Source organism: Chaetodon trifascialis, chromosome 3, assembly GCF_039877785.1.
Source record: "Chaetodon trifascialis isolate fChaTrf1 chromosome 3, fChaTrf1.hap1, whole genome shotgun sequence".
NCBI classification, from domain to species: Eukaryota; Metazoa; Chordata; class Actinopteri; order Chaetodontiformes; family Chaetodontidae; genus Chaetodon; species Chaetodon trifascialis.
The window spans coordinates 1,385,387-1,401,627 of NC_092058.1; the positions used below are offsets into that span (position 1 = coordinate 1,385,387).

The 16,241-nt window shown below is 47.4% G+C and overlaps 2 protein-coding genes across 2 annotated transcripts; both read right to left on the reverse strand.

Moving 5' to 3' along the window:
• Positions 1-36: 36 nt before the first annotated feature.
• LOC139329551 (protein NLRC3-like) lies at positions 37-5,680 on the reverse strand. Its single transcript, XM_070959938.1, has 7 exons — positions 5,204-5,680; positions 4,832-4,973; positions 3,683-3,802; positions 3,351-3,500; positions 2,932-3,051; positions 2,583-2,815; positions 37-1,832 (listed from the first exon to the last, which is right to left on the reverse strand). Exons 2-7 carry the CDS (start codon positions 4,963-4,965, stop codon positions 37-39), a joined length of 2,553 nt encoding a protein of 850 aa, XP_070816039.1. The 5' UTR covers positions 4,966-4,973; positions 5,204-5,680.
• A 4,312-nt stretch (positions 5,681-9,992) lies between these two features.
• rbm15b (RNA binding motif protein 15B) lies at positions 9,993-15,442 on the reverse strand. Its single transcript, XM_070959941.1, has one exon. The coding sequence runs from the start codon at positions 15,323-15,325 to the stop codon at positions 12,791-12,793; it is 2,535 nt and encodes an 844-aa protein (XP_070816042.1). The 5' UTR covers positions 15,326-15,442; the 3' UTR covers positions 9,993-12,790.
• Positions 15,443-16,241: the final 799 nt, after the last annotated feature.

Below are 16,241 nucleotides of genomic sequence, written 5' to 3' on the forward strand. Positions count from 1 at the left end.
TACGTGTCTTTCTAATGCTGATAATCACGTCTGGACTTACACAGCCTTTCTGTAGTTCCTCACAGCAGGGATCAGTCTCAGCTGTCCCTCCTCTGTTGTGTTGTACTTCGTCAGGTCGAACTCGTCCAGAACCTCCTCTGACATCTGCAGCATGTAGGCCAGAGCTGAGCAGTGGATCACAGAGAGCTGCTTCTTTGATCTGTCCTCTGACCGCAGGAACTCTTGGATCTCCTGATGCACCGAGTGATCGTTCATCTCCATCAGACAGTGGAAGATGTTGATGCTTCTGTCTGGAGAGATGGTGGTCCTCACCCCCTTCAGGTTTTCGATGGCTCTCTGGATGATCTCTGGAATGCTGTCCGTCCGACCCAGCAGACCTCCTAAGAGTCTCTGGTTGGACTCCAGAGAGAGGCCATGAAGGAAGCGAACAAACAGGTCCAGGTGGCCATTTTTACTTTCAAGAGATTTCTCCATTGCTCTACTCAGAAAACCATCCAGGGGCGAGTCACTGTAGTCTTGTCCCAGAAAAGTCCTCAGGACCTCTGAGTTCCTGTTGGTGTAACAGTGGAACATGTAGACTGCAGCCAGAAACTCCTGAATGCTCAGATGAACAAAGCAGTAGACTGTTTTCTGGAAGATCACACACTCTCTTTGGAAGATCTCTGTACAAACTCCTGAGTGCACCGAGGCCTCAGTCACATCCAGACCACACTGCTCCAGGTCTTCTTGGTAGAACATGATGTTTCCTTTCTCCAGATGTTCAAACGCCAGCCTCCCCAGCTTCACAAGAACTTTCCCATCAGCCTCCATCAGCTCCTGTGAAGCCATTCTATGCCCCACATCATATTTCTGCCTCTTCCTCTTTGTCTGGACCAGCAGGAAGTGTGAGTACATGTCAGTGAGGGTTTTGGGCAGCTCTCCTCTCTGGTCTACACGAGTCAACATGTGCTCCAGAACTGTCGCTGCAATCCAGCCAAAGACTGGGATTTGACACATGATGTGGAGGCTCCTGGAGGTCTTGATGTGTGAGATGATTCTGCTGGACAGATCTTCATCACTGAACCTCCTCCTGAAGTACTCCTCCTTCTGGGCGTCAGTGAAGCCTCGTACTTCTGTTACCCTGTCGACACATTTAGGAGGGATCTGATTGGCTGCCGCAGGTCTGGAAGTTATCCAGACGAGAGCCGAGGGAAGCAGATTCCCCTCCATGAGGTTTATCAGCAGCACGTTGACTGATGATTTCTGTGTGACGTCAGAAACAAGCTGACTGTTGGTGAAATCCAGTGAAAGTCTGCTTTCATCCAGGCCGTCAAAGATGAACAGAAGCTTCCAGACAGCCAGCTGCTCTGCTGTCACCTTCTGTAAGGTTGGATGGAAAACATGGAGCAGCCTGAGAAGACTGTACTGCTCATCTTTGACCAGGTTCAGCTCCCTGAACGAAAGCAGAACCACCACACTGACATCTTGGTTTTCCGAGCCCTCTGCCCAGTCCAGAGTGAACTTCTGCACTGAGAAGGTTTTTCCAACGCCAGCGACGCCGTTGGTCAGAACCACTCTGATGTGTCTCTGTTGGTCAGGTAAGGCTTTAAAGATGTCCTGGACCTTGATCTGAGTGTCACAACGAGTCCTGATCTTGGAAGCCACCTCAAGCTTTCTCACCTCATGCTGGGTATTCACCTCCTCACTCTGTCCCTCTGTGATGAAGAGCTCAGTGTAGATCCTGTTGAGGAGGGCTCCACCTCCTGTTCCATCAGATCCTTCAGTCACACGTTCACACCTCCTCCTCAGACTCATCTTATGTTCATCTAAGACCTCCTGCAGACCATCAGTCACTAAAAGAAGAGAAAAAGTGTGAGACAAAAGGGAAAATCTGGTGATTATTGAACATAAAACACCACCTGAAGAGTTAAAACTGAAAACATCTAGGCTTCCAGATGTTGATATGAGCAGGAGGACTTTTTAAGCTAATGGTCTGACAGCCTGACTGATGTTGGCGGTGCAGTTTTCTTCACTGGATGACGTTTCGACCTGCAGGACAAGATGTTGTAAAGTTTACCCCTAAACGTCACGACGCGTATGATGATGATCGCTGCCATCGGGCGCGCTCTGCCTCCGTCCCTCCGCTCTGCTCCACCGAGAACATGAGTCTATTTTTTACAGACGACGCATCAATCAGCACAAACTACATTGAGCCAGACAGGAAGTCAGACACAGGAACGGTGCAGAGCATCCAGTGAATTTTCAAAATAAAACACCCCGTGCTGACAGCATTAAAATACGAGGCCTACTTTTCTCTGGTAGAAGCACAAATATCAGGGAAAATGATAAAATGTGAGAGAGCAGGCAGGCCAAACGCTCTGCTTCTGAACCCGGCTGCACGGAGGACGAAACAAAGACACGCTGTCTGAGCTCCATCACGGCGAGGCGCCTGGTGGAATCTCTGGGTAAGAAACGTTAGCAGGAAAGCTAATGCGAGCTGTCGTGTCTCAGAGCGATGTGACAGAACAGTGACATCACTGCTTTACACAGAGTTGAACAGCTCTACATTAATGACAGGCAGGAGGCTCCAACACCAGACTTACTTTCCACGGTGCTGGTCTGTCTGGCTGCCAGCAGTCCAGATCTTGTTCTGGATCTTTCTCCACACTGGGGACAGGAGAAGTCTCCTGATGAAGCAGACTGGCTCCAGTATGAGGTGATGCACTGGATACAGAACCAGTGTCCACATCTGGTAGAGACCGGATCCTTCAGGACGTTGTGACAAAAAATACAGAACGGCTGCTCCTTCTCATTGACAGGACTCCTCTTCCTCTTTCTGTGAAGACATTTCGTTTTCATTAAGATGATCTGCTGATTGTTGTTGAAAATGTGTGAGACACACAGCACGTAAGGCTGCCGTCTGAGCGTTTTACAGGAGAAACAGCCTCTTACGGTTTGTCTGAGGGTCCAGGTTCACTGCTGAAGAACGGAGGCTCCTCTTTGGACCTGTCACTCTTCGTGGACAGACCGCTGGACGCTGGAGACTTGGCCCTCTGTGTGGTGTGCTGAACTCTGCAGACATCGAGATACTTGAATTTAGTTCACATAAATCTCTGTGGTGACAATCACTCAGACAGCTCTAAATACACAAACTGCTCCTGCTGGTCTAAACGTTGGCAGGCGTCCTCTTAGACCAGAGTCCAGCTCAGTCACAGAGTCAGAGAGGAAGACGGGATGAATGAGCTCTTTGTCCACATCACAAAAAGGTTTTTAAATTCTAATTAACTGTTGTATTTTGGTAAATTAAACAGAAAATAAATAAGTAAAGCACGTGTTTGTCAGGAGCAGCTGAAAATGAGCTGGTGTCTCACAGTTTGTCTGAGGGTCCAGGTTCACTGCTGAAGAACGGAGGCTCCTCTTTGGACCTGTCACTCTTCGTGGACAGACAGCTGGACACCGGAGACTCTGCTCTGCCCTCTTCTTCCTCCACGCTAACAGTCATCTTGTCGTCTGCAATCAGTCTGAGAGGTGAAACAGTAAAGACACATTCAGCTGAAAGGCGCTTTGGGAAGCTCAGCTTGAGCCTGTTTTCCTACAGAAACGCCAGCAGGAGTCTGTGGACATAAAACCCAGAGGCAGCGTTTACGACCACTCAACGCTTCGTCCTCCATCAGGTCAGTTTACAGGAGAAACAGCCTCTTACGGTTTGTCTGAGGGTCCAGGTTCACTGCTGAAGAACGGAGGCTCCTCTTTGGACCTGTCACTCTTTGTGGACAGACAGCTGGACATCGGAGACTCGGGCCCCTCTGTGGTGTAATTACATCTGCAAACATCAAGTAAAATCCAGACATTCAACTGTGAAAATTTACATCCAATTTGGGGGAAAAAGCAGCACTGCATGACGGACAGGAGTCCCAAAAAGCTTTCTGTTTGTGCTGATATTTGGATAATATTTATTAAATATTTCTATACTGAAGTCTCTCCTGTCACAACGTGTCAGATGTCCAAATACTCTGTTTGTACACGCCGTTTATGCTCATAAATAAGAGTTTATTTTGACCAAACCAGAGTCTGTGATGATGGTTGAACAGTGGAAGATGAATCAAGAAGGTTTTGGTGAGTTTTATTTGTTTTTTGTTTGTTTTTTGAGGATAAAATGAGTGTTTCTGTGAACGGAGTCTGGTGGCCTCGCTGATGTAACAGCTGTTTGTGGTTAAACAGAAAGGATCTGTCTCTAACAGAAGGTCTGTCTCTGCAGGATCCTTTCCAGAGTCTATTCACGCACTTACAATCACGATGGAAGTCTGTCAGAGACAAAACAAACACTTTTAGCGGACGTACAGACGATGGGCCGTTTCATGGCTGCTGGCCGCTACGCTCTCGTTCAACGCTGAAAAACTTGTTGTCTACGTTGTTGTTCTGTCATCATAATAAAAACAACAATCATACAATTGATCTGTTATGTGCATTAAGACGAACTCGTGGTGGATCACATGGATCTTCAACGCTGAGCAACAGGAAGTTAAACAGCTAACGTGGCTCCGGCGTTTCTTAATATGAAGCGTCCAGCTGGTCTGAAATTTAACGGTAAGCCTGTCGTTGGTTTGTTGTCGTCGTCGACGGCGCATTGCATTGTGGGATATGTGTCCAGGCGTCGTGCCCACACTGAAATATTCACGTACTGCGTAGGTTATACTACGAATTCAGACATATGGACAAACCTCACACACTGTTTTAGCTGTTTCAACAGTATGTTTCTTCATTTTATGAACCAAAAACAAAATTAAAAAAACATATAAACAAATAGAGCATGTTTCTGTCAGGAGCAGCTGAAAATGAGCTGGTGCCTCACGCTTTGTCTGAGGGTCCAGGTTCATGACTGAAGAACGGGGGCTCCTCTTTGGACCTGTCACTCCTCAGGGACAGACAGCTGGACACCGGAGACCCTGCTCTGTCCTCCTCTTCCTCCTCCACACGAACACTCATCTTGTCGTCTGTGCGAGAGGAAAAGCAGAAACACTGAACAATGACAGGCCGTGAGCTCTGAACATTCAGGAAGAACCAGTTTGATCAACAGTCACGCAACCATGAAAGAACAGGAAGTGACTGAGAGACACGGAGACACGGAGAAATACGAGCAAACAACTTTTTCTTTATATCTCAATCATTTATCACGTTACTTCGACTGTGAAGTGATTAAAGTACGTGCTGTATTAATACTCACGCTGCCTCTTTTCCTCCTTCTTGAATGTTCTGTGCACTCAAAATGGAGTCTGGGCGATCACTTTCAGATCGTCGGCCTCCTCCCTGCGCTCATGTCTCTGCGGCTCCTGCTCAGAGCTGCTGCTCCTCCTCCGCCTTTACACAAGCAGAGGACTTTTCTCCAGACACAAGTCTGTCCAACCGCAAGGCATTTGTCCAACTAGCGTTTCGACGCCATGACTTCATCAGCAAAGCGGAGACGTCTGGATCTCGGTGTTACGGCCTGATGCGCGTTCTCGTCGGCTCGTCGCCGTTTGGACGAACAAGTTAAACCAGACCTGCTTTCACCGCAAATTTTCCGCATTTAACCCTCATTTCCTTATTTCCTTATAACCCCTATGTCCTCTCGCAAGTCTCCCGTATTTGTAACATTTCTGTTTAAAAACAAATAGCGAAAGTTTGCCGTTACGTTGTCAGGGCACGTGATCTCCTGTTTACTGCGATTTCTTCATTCCTCCGCTGCGGCAGGGGGCGGTGTGTAGATCATTAGCCGCGATAGCTCGTGAAGAAGAAGAAGAAGAAGAAGCGGGAAAAGAAGCGGAAGCACGAAAAAACAGCGCGAAATGTGAGACGTGAGAAGAAAGAAACAGACTTTAATGCCGTTGAATCGACAGTGGCTTTGTATTTGTGGACATTGGGACTTGTTTACAGCAGGATTGAGTATTTCTGGGGACATTTTGTATGAATATTGGCTCGTTTAGGTCCGGAATGAGCTTACTATTTTTTTTTATTATTTTTTTTTACACAACTCTTATTAAAATTTACAAAATTTGCACCCAAACATGGCAAAAATTCACGTTCTTAGAAAGATTGTAGTAAACAAATATAACATATCTATTATACAAGGGGTAGAGTTTCATATTAAAAATAAATCATCTCATGAACGTCACTTCATATAAAAAATAAATCAATATACATATTATAAACTGGAAACCAATTTGCTGAGTCCGTGGAATTGTTTTTTTACTGTCAAGTTTTTGTCAGTTTTTCTGCCATTTTATTTTTCATTAACTGTAAAGACTTTAAGTCCAACTTATATACATTCAAAAAGGTAAAAAACAGGATGATTTTAAAGCTTTATTTCTGTTTAAGAAGAATTTAGCTGAACACAGAATCACGTTTGTCCATCATTTTTGTTCTTCAATAAAAGACCAAATCTAACATTTTCTTTGGAGATCGATTTATTGGTCATAGGACATGAGAAGAACATGTGGTCTGTGGGTTAATGTCGTTTCTACAGAATGAGCATTTATTATCATCAGTGTTAAAGCACAAATCAGTAATTCTTTGGAGGATAAATGTTCCTCACTTTGAAATGTGTTTCTTTTGTTTCAGGGGCTTCAGAGAATTTCAGATACAAAGTTCTTAACTTATTAAGAGGATTTTCATCAAATTTGTGCAAAATGTTATTTTTGTTATTTTTACAGGGAGTCATTTTTCAGTGAGACACTTTCTTGTGAAATAATTTGTCCTGCAGAATAAAAAAGCCTTGGATGGGCAGTCGTGGCTCTGTAGACTGATGAATCATTATGTTTCTGATTAGGAAAACAAATTGTTTGGCCAGTGCTTTTTGTAATTTCACAAATTCAGATTTTAAGGGGTTAAAGCTTTGTTTAACACAAAATTGTTCATAATCTAATAAATTTCCATCATCATCCATTAAGTCAGTAACAGACCAGATATTCCTCTCAGATCCTTTTATTGAACACATCATTTGGGATACAGAGGGATTGGCTGTGTTTAATCCAAGATTTGAGCCAACTCGTTTTTAAAGTACCTTTAAGACCATCCAAATCAACTTTAAGGCCACCAAGTTTAACTTCTTTCTTCAGACAGTGTGGCTTGTTTCAACAGTGAAGATATGAGATCAAATCATGATCATAAACGATGAACTTGGCACAGTCAAGACGAGTCAAGAGGCAGCATGTGTGGGTTAATACGAAGGATTTGACTTGTTCTGTGGAAAGTTTCAGTTCAGTTTACAGTGAAAGAGGAGGGGCAGCCAGATGCAGACGCTGTAAAACAAGACATTCCTTACAGAATAACAAGCACGGGGAGTGAAGGTGTGGGCTGAATGACTAAAGTTAAGCTCGCTGGAAGAGTTAGAGGGGCAGAATATCCATCCTGCACAAGGAATACTATAATCTTAATACCATCTCGATGTTTGCGCTTTATGTTGGAGTGACAGGACACACTGACGGTCAGGTAACAGAAGAGTAGGTGTGCTGAAATGACGGCAGTAACAAAGTGTTTGTGTCAGGCAACACTGCTTCCGTCTGTGATCGGGAAAGAACGACGTGGAGACGGATTCTTAAGAAAGCCAACAGGGAGAAATGTCCTGAATGAAAGTCTGAGTCAGCAGCAGAGGAACTCAGCAGAAAGAGAAAGTGAAAATAAACGGGCTGAGGAATGAGAACAGCATCGATCAGCTTTGATCACAGCGCTTCGCGGTCAAAGTCTGAAGGCTGAGACGGTCAATCAAATCCTGACATCATGCAGGAAATGCAAAGATGACACGAGAAATGACAGAGATGATGAGCAGGTGGAGGACAACGACGAAAGTGTATTAGAACATGAAGATAATGCACAAGAGAGGAGACGGTTATTCAGTTTTCTAAGGAGGACTGGACCGGAGAGGGGGGGCTCTGAGGGGACACCGTGTCCCCCTCACACAGGTAATAAAAGAAACGTAAAAGAAGAAGACGAAGGACGAGCAGGGCTGGAGTACCTGCCAACACGGCGACAAGGTTCTCACCCAATGAGAGAAGATTTACCTGAACTGACAGCAACATTTTTCTCATGTGCAGTTCAACATCTGGCAGATTTCCATAGAAACACCAACAGTATTCATACAATGTAAAAAAACACAGTATGGAAAAAGGCTGCACGTGTCACTTGTTTACATACCGTGTCTCACATGTTTCATGGCTTCGTAGAGATTACCTGCACACCTGCTCTTTCCTCACACTGAGTGGGCTTCATGCCGAGGTGGTCTCTGAGGTGTCTTTGTCTTTCAGCGGCAGGTGAGACCTGACGGCGCAGATTCGCTTCACGTTCAGCTCCTCTTCGCTCTCCCTCATGAGCGCGCACCCAGAGCACGAGCTGACACGTCACGGAGCGCGCACTGCTGCGTCCGACAAAGCCAGGCCCATCCGTGTGAAGCGCCAGGTGTTGAGGAGTCACCGCAAACCGGAAGCAGCGCGAGCGTTCTTTGTTACTGATGCAACGGAAGCAACACAATCATTGTTTCCGGAAGTATGACGCAGTTTCCCGCTGACGGCCTCGTAACTGATCAATGTAAAGGTTTTTTTTATTGTTTCATCAAACGCTTCTCGTCAAAGATACAGAAAATAAAGAAAGAGATACAACAAGAAAATTAAAGCATAAGAATGAAACTAAAATCAAGTTCAGAAAATGCAGCAGCAACGATGCCAAGATATCAAAATCCACACAAAGTGGAATAAAATGTTCAGCTGACGTTTCCTCTGACCTATCTGCCCATCAGCAGTAACAGCAACACGACACCAGTCAACCCGTTATAAAGTGATTATCTTCAATAATCTCCTTATTTCAACTGTACTAATTAACTGGTGCGAACAAATGATTCTTTATGACAGGTGGATATCAAACATGTGGCTCCCAACAGACAGAAAACCTGTGACAGACAAACGACACCACAGCGTCCAGGCTACAAAAGAGCATAAAATGTTTATTACATTACATTTCAATACAGAATACATGTTTGTATGTTGACACAAAAACAAACCGAAAGGGGCTCTGTGTACAGAAACCGATTGTCGCTGTGGATTCGGCCTCCACCTGGTCTGTGTGCCGCCATCGCTCAGGACACGGCGCCACAGTTCACACGAGACGGAAAAAGTATAGTCACAACCGCTCGTTCGTCAGGGAAGCTGATAAAAAGTCTTTTTGTTCTTTTATTTTCTTTGTACAAAACTGTCATATTTATGTGATAGTGATGAACATTCAGTTTCACATTTTTTAAGAGTCTGTCTTCATATTTTCTCATCGGGTTTCAGGACCAGCGGCTGCTTTTTTGGCCGATCCTCCTCACAGTTTCACCCTTTCCACCTTTTTCTTAATGGAACACATTCATGCCAGAGGTCCAAACCGGCTGGACGGAGCAACTTTCAGACCAACAGCGAGGCTACGAACAGAGCGACGAGGCGAGAGGAAATCAAAGGTCCTGCAGGGACACGAGGACTGACAGGAGACCATCGGGCCGTCTGTGGGATGGAACTGACCAGTGGTGGAAGAAGTACTCTGATACCTGAACTAAAAGTAGGAATACTGCAACTTAAAAATACTCCATGTCAAGTAGAAGTCCTGCATTCAGAGCCAAATTACCGATGAACAGCCAATTCTACTCAGAACGCCCAACGGCTCCTCTCATGTTATTTATATTACAGGATTCTTAGCAGTGATGCATTCATGTGAGAGCTGACCTGAACTATTTAACAAAAATAAAATATCTTATAAAGGCACTTATGTCTGCAACTGAGTCCTTAAACAGCGCGTTGCAGTGCAGTGAGGAGATTTCAGCCCGTTTCAGAATGAGGCCGAACGCTGCACCGAAAATCAGATTTTCACTGAACTCTGCTGAAAACATGGAAATATTTTCACTTCACTGGCAGGCGTGTTTCACCTTTTCTACGAAATAAAAACACTGACTTGATTCCAGGCTAAAATGACTCAATTGAGAAAGGCTTTTTTTTTTTTTTTAATTTAAAACCTGTTTTGATTTTTCTGAATTTTGTTTCTACAACAAATAATGTGCAGAATAATTAGTGATAAACACAGTGAAGTGAAAAGTACTACGTTTCCTTTTGACACAGAGTAAAATGGTAAATAAATGTAGTGGAGTACAAGTATAAAATAGCAGAAAATGGAAATACTCAGCAAAGTATGAATACCTAAAAGATGTACTGAAGAGGAGTACTTGGGTAAATGTACTTCGTTACTTTCCACCACTGGTAGTTAGGAATACTGCAGTAAATCAGACCTGATCCATGACTGAATAAGAGACCAAAGGTTACTTTTCATATAAAAGTATTACTTTGATTTAGTTTTTTTCTCTGGATTCAGGTATTATATATATCATGTCATCATATCATATATATCAGGTATTTCAACATTCTGGGCCTCTGCAGAAACCAGAAAAACCAAACATTAGATGATTGATATGTGCTGGAAATTGATTATAAATTGATTGACTGATCAAAGATCAGACAGCTACAGATGAAGAGTCAGTGTTCAGCTTCAGTCGTCAAAGACCACAAACCAGGAAAGTGAACCTGCAGGCTGCGTTCAGTTCTTATGATCCACATATTTGGAACCAGCCCAGAGAACTGCAGGTCTGTCAGTTCAATCAGGACTGAAGACTTTTCTGTTTCAGGGACGTTTCTTTCTGATCTTGTGCTGCACTGAGTTTTATTGTTTCATATGTCCTGTTTTACTAAATCCTATTTAAAAGGTTTTTTTTAATGTTGCCTCGTGTCTCTTAACGCTTCACAACCCAGAATCCAGAAAAGTTAAACAACTAAAACACAACGTAATAACTTGTTGATCCTTTTAAATAAACTCAAAGTCAATATATTTAATGTTCTTCCTCATCAGCTTCATTGATTTCTGTAAATATCTCTTATTGTGAATCTGATGCAGCGACACGTTTCACAGACAGAACGATGTGGAACGCTCCACAAACACCTGTTTCATCATTCCACAGGTAAACAGGTGAGAGGATCATGATTGGGTATGAAAGACTCAGTCATTCACAGAGGATGGAGCGAGTTCACCACTTTGTGAACACATGAAGGATGAAGGGGATGAACACATGAAGCTGCTGTCAGCGAACAGTTTGATTATTGATGATTGATTCTGGTTTTACATGTTTTTCAGAGTTCAGACTCTCGTTGGATCACTCGTCTGTCTCATGTAAAGCTCTTTGAATGAATGTCCTTCCTGCTGATGTCACACTGGTCCTACGGAAACCCTGGTGGACAAAATGCAGTTTTTCTGACTTTTCATAGACCAGCAGATTAATCAGTGTTTTGTGTGTTTCTGCCTGACTTCTTCTCATCTGGGTGTTTGAGTTATAAGTTAAAACACTGTTCCTCTCCATCCTGACACGCCTTCACTCTGATCAACCTTAATGTGGCCTCGAGGGCATGAGGCACTAACACGTCCTCTAGATGAAAACATACATTCATGGATTCAGAACGCGACAGGTGAAAAGCTCAAAGTCCACGGCCGCCGCCTTCAGGTGCGTGCAGACGTTCTCCATGTTTTTAACTCTTAGCCTCTCAGTATTTCTATCATTACCATCTCTGTGGTTTAAGTTACAGAAGTATTATCTTGGCACAAATGTTCAAGGTAGAAAATCAAGTCAGGACGAGTTTGGTCAGATTAGCGCTGATCTGTGGAGCAGTTCAAAGACTGTGGGAAAGCCTGAGGTGAGTCTGACTGACATTAACACACATGTTCGTACACCTCAGCAGGTAATTAAAGAGCTGCTGACGCTCCTAAAGGTTGATGCAATTCCTAGAAATTCCCATCAATTCTTGTGACTTCATGAAAACTGCCTGTAAATGATCGCACGAAGAGACGGAGGCTGGAAGTGAAGAAAGCAACCAGGAGGGACAGACGATGGATGGACTGATGTATTCAAAGTGAATAAAAGCCGGTGTACAATACAAAACCTGAAGCAGGATGACAGTCAAACATCTCCAGACAGACAAAACAAAACTTTTCTTTTCCTGCATGCAGAACAGAGCAAACACACTCACACCTCTCATGACGGCAGAACAACCTGGAATGATTCAATTGATAAAAGACTAACTACGTCAGATGTACAGTCACAGGGACGGTCAGGACATCCACTTCTGTCTCTACTGGCTGTGGCGGCTGGTGCTTTAAAAAACCAAGAACAAAACAAATGAAAGACACGTCACAACAGTCTGAACCTGCGAGCGGAAGCCAGCCGAGGACACAGACTGCCGTCAGTTTACAGTACAATCACTTGGTATAAAAGCTCCCAGTCCCACAGATACTGGATATACAGAACAACTTGGTAAACTCCAATAAAAGGAGAACAAAAAGACAAATAAAGTAAACGAGCATATAAACGAACCCCTCAGGTTTAGTGTTGTATGTTACAGCTTAGAGTACAAAAGTGGCTGCGCTGCCGGCGTGAGCGGCGTTTAACCTCCTCTTAGTGTTCCTCAGCGCAGAGCGTCCGCACGCCGTCACCCGGGAGACGGACGGTCGCTCGTGTCCGTCTGTAAACGTGAAGACAGGCTGAAGTCAGAGACGACGAGGGACGTAAAGACGTGTAGTGTACTTTTCTGTGTTTCCTTATAAGACACTGAATAAAACAATAAAATGCGTTTCTTTAAAAACACGGAAGTATTTGTCGTCCCGGGAGCGCCGCCTCAGCTCGCTGTGTGTGTGAGTGTGTGTGTGCGTGTGTGTGTGTGTGTGTGTGTGTGCATGCCGTTTAGTGTCTGTACATGTAATGACTTCAGTGTAAAGATCAGTTAGTGTCACTGACGATCACAATGACCATGTGCTCCTCGTCCAGATTACCCACAGTCCTTTTGGCCGCCTGCAGGTACTGTTGTGAGAACTCTCCAGGAGGGAAGGCGTACAGCATCGCCCCGGGCCCTCCCTCTTTAGCGGCGGGCAGGCTCACGACTCCCGCCGCTTCCTTGTTCCGCAGGTAGGTCACCAGGTGGCGAAGCAAGCGCACCTGCAGTCCCGGCTCGGGGGCGGGGGCCTGCCGGTCGATGGGGCCCTGGATAGCCAGCAGGATGGCGAAGCCGTCGGGCCGGCCGAGCTTAATGCGGCGCGACACCTCGTCCAGTCGGGTCTGGTCCATGCGGAGCCGCTGGGCGATCTTCAGCTGGCTGGGCTGGTTCTGGCTCTGCAGCTTCAGGCTGTCCTTCATCACCGTGCTGAAGAACGAGGAGCCCCCCTCCAGCATGTACAGGTCTGTGGGGAAGCTGCTGTTCTTCAGGGCGAAGAAGCCGTGCCACGTTTTGGACAGTGAGGCCTGGGCGAACTCCGACAGCGTGCTGGGAGACGAGGAGGAGGAGGAGTGCGTGTCCGTGTGGGTGACAGGCGAGCCGGCGGCGACGACCTCGCTGTTTCGATGGTGGTGGTTGTTGAGATGTTCGATGGAGGACCTCTTGCTGTGGTGGCGGGCTGATGGCGGATCTTCTTCGTTGGTGGCAGGATGTCGCCCCCATGTGTCGCTGTCGGGGGAGTGGTCTCTTGGCTCCGTGGTGGAGTCCGGGGCTCGAACCCGTGCACGGTCCGGACTGGCGTCAGGAGAGACGGCCCCTCCCGGGCCTCGAACCCGCGACCTCCCCCTCTCCTTCTCTCTCTCTCTCTCCCTCTCCTCTGTCGGCCTGTCGGCGGACGGACTCCTGCTCCTCCTCCTGTTCCTCCTCTCCTCCCTCTCCTTCAGCCACCGCTCCCTGCTCCTGCTGCGGCTCCTTGCTGCTCTCCCACTCCTCCCAAAAGCTTCCACTGCTGCCGCTCTCCTCTCCAGGCTGCGGGTGGGGCTGCTGGGAAAGTCTCTCTCCACCAGGGCCCTTTCTCTCTCCCTCTGGGAGAGGAGGCTGTGGGAGGGCGGTGAGGAGCGCTCCCTGGCTCCCCTCAGCTCTCGCTCCAGGCTGCGATGGCGGCTGTAGGTCTCCCCGAGGATGTCGTAGTGGGACGGGGGTGCGACGGGGGGCTGGTAACCGGGAGGGAATGGCCGGGAGGGGCTCTCCTCTACTTTAGCGAAGTCCACCCTCAGACGCCGCTCGGGGCCACCGAGAGGGAAGCCCCTCATCTGGGTGCAGGCGGCCTGAGCGGCGTCCAAGCTCTCATATTGGATGTAAGCGAAACTGTCCCCCTTAACGTAGTCGATGTTCCTTATACTCCCAAAGCGGTCGAACTCCCGAGCGAGGGCGGCGAGGGAGTTTCCAGGCCCGAGACCGCCCACCCAGAGCCGCGTGGTGGGGTTGGCTTTGCCGTAGCCGATCTTTATGGGGTTGCCACCAATCAGCCGCCCCTGCATGGCCACTTTGGCCCGGTGGGCCATGTCCAGGTTCTGAAACTTCACAAAAGCATACGCCCCACCCTGTCCACGAGCCGGGCGTTTAATCACAACATCCTCAATGATGCCATACTTGTCAAAACCCCGCCGTAGTTCAGCCTCTGTGACGTTACCGTCCAAATTTCCAATGAAAAGGTTACTGGTTGCCCTCTGATCGTCCTCAGGCTTTAAATCCTCCACTACAGGCATGGGAGGGAAGCCATAGGGCCGACCCCTCTCATCCAGCATACCGTAATAATCCAAAATCCTCTCCCTCTCCCTGCTCAGACCCAGGGTCTCCAGGGCGTAATGTCTGGCTCTGAGGTCTCTGATACTGCTCACCCCGGGCCCCGGCGGGGAGAGGGACCGCTGCCTGTACGGGTACGGCGCGTGCAGCGGCAGATAACCGACGTCTGGCGGCGTGACACTCCGCCTCCGGACGTACATGGGTTCGATTTTCAGCTGCCGATCACCCAGAACTAACCTGGACGATTTGGCGTGCCTGGCCTCCTTGGCGTCCTCCGGGTGCCGAAAATTCACGTAGGCGATCCGGCCCAGCTCCGGCGTGTGCGACAGCTTCACGCTGACGTCCCCGAACTTTTTGAACTCGTGGAAAAGCGCGTCCTCCACGTCCTCGTCCGACACCTGCGAGCCCAGGTTGCTGATGAGCAGCGTTTTGTACTCCAGAGTGCCCGGCCTGGCGGCGGGCAGCTCCGCCGCCGTGGTCCTTAGCGGCGGACGGCCGAGGAGGCTGAGCTCGTGGCGGTGGTGGAGCTCCAGGGCGGCCGCCCGCTCCTCCCTGAGCCGCGGCTTCTCTCGCTCCCTGCTTCGGCTCCGGCGGTGATACCCGCGGCTCTCCGCCAGCAGCAGAGCCAGCGGCGGCGGCGGCAGCTCCTCTCTCCGCGCACTCTCTCGCTCCCTTTCCCGTATCCGCTTAGCGACGGCCCTGGGCGGACTAGTCTCTCTCCCGGCCTGCCTCTTCATTTTCAGGGAATGATGGAGCTCAAACTTTTCGGTGCCTGCAGCGGGAATCCGGCCTGGAGAGCGAACTCCGGTAGTGTTAGCAGAAATAAGGCGGCAGACGGGAGCTCCGGCGAAGACACGCTACCTCTCCGGCGGCTGGATACTTGCATATGTGTCGAAATAAAAGCATAAAGTCGTTTAAAAACATGTCAGCATCGGAGGATCTGCACCTACGCCGCCATCTTGGACAATAGGAATGTGCGCTTTCCCTGCGGAAGGCGGACACCGAGATGACGCCTGTCGGCTGCCGTCATGACGTGTCGCGCTTCAGGAATAAACGTTATCCAGAAAAAAACTGAACATTTATTTTATCAGCCTTTTTATTCGCGTCAGACTTCTTTAAACGCACAGTGTGAGAGCAAAAGTCACGTTTTCATGAGACTGACGTGGACAAAAGTCAGGATTTTAAATTCAATCTGCTTCTCTGAAATGCAAAGTTTGAAATCCATAAATGCAAATAAAGTGAGAGATGTACTATAATGGAATGATGCACTGTATTTTCACTTCACTTATATTCAGGCCAAATATGTCAGTAAAAGTACCACAACTTAAAAATACTGTTAGTACTGGTCCTACGTTCGAAAAGGTGCTTCTGTACAGTTAAAGCAGTATTATTAGTCGAAAGTACACACCCTGCAGTAAAACGTGTCCTGTGTCTGATCTCTGATCTATTTATGAGTTTGTTCATACTGAAGCTTCAATGTCGGAGCAGCGTTTTACTGCTGGAGCTGCTGCAGGTGGAGGTACATTAAACACTTCATATACTGTGAGCTAGTTCAGGGCCAGCGTAAGGGTCGGGGCCCTCCAGTGGGTCACCAGATCAATCCGAGGCGTCGTCACGTGATCGGTGGGAAAGAAGAAAAGTTCGGAGACAAAA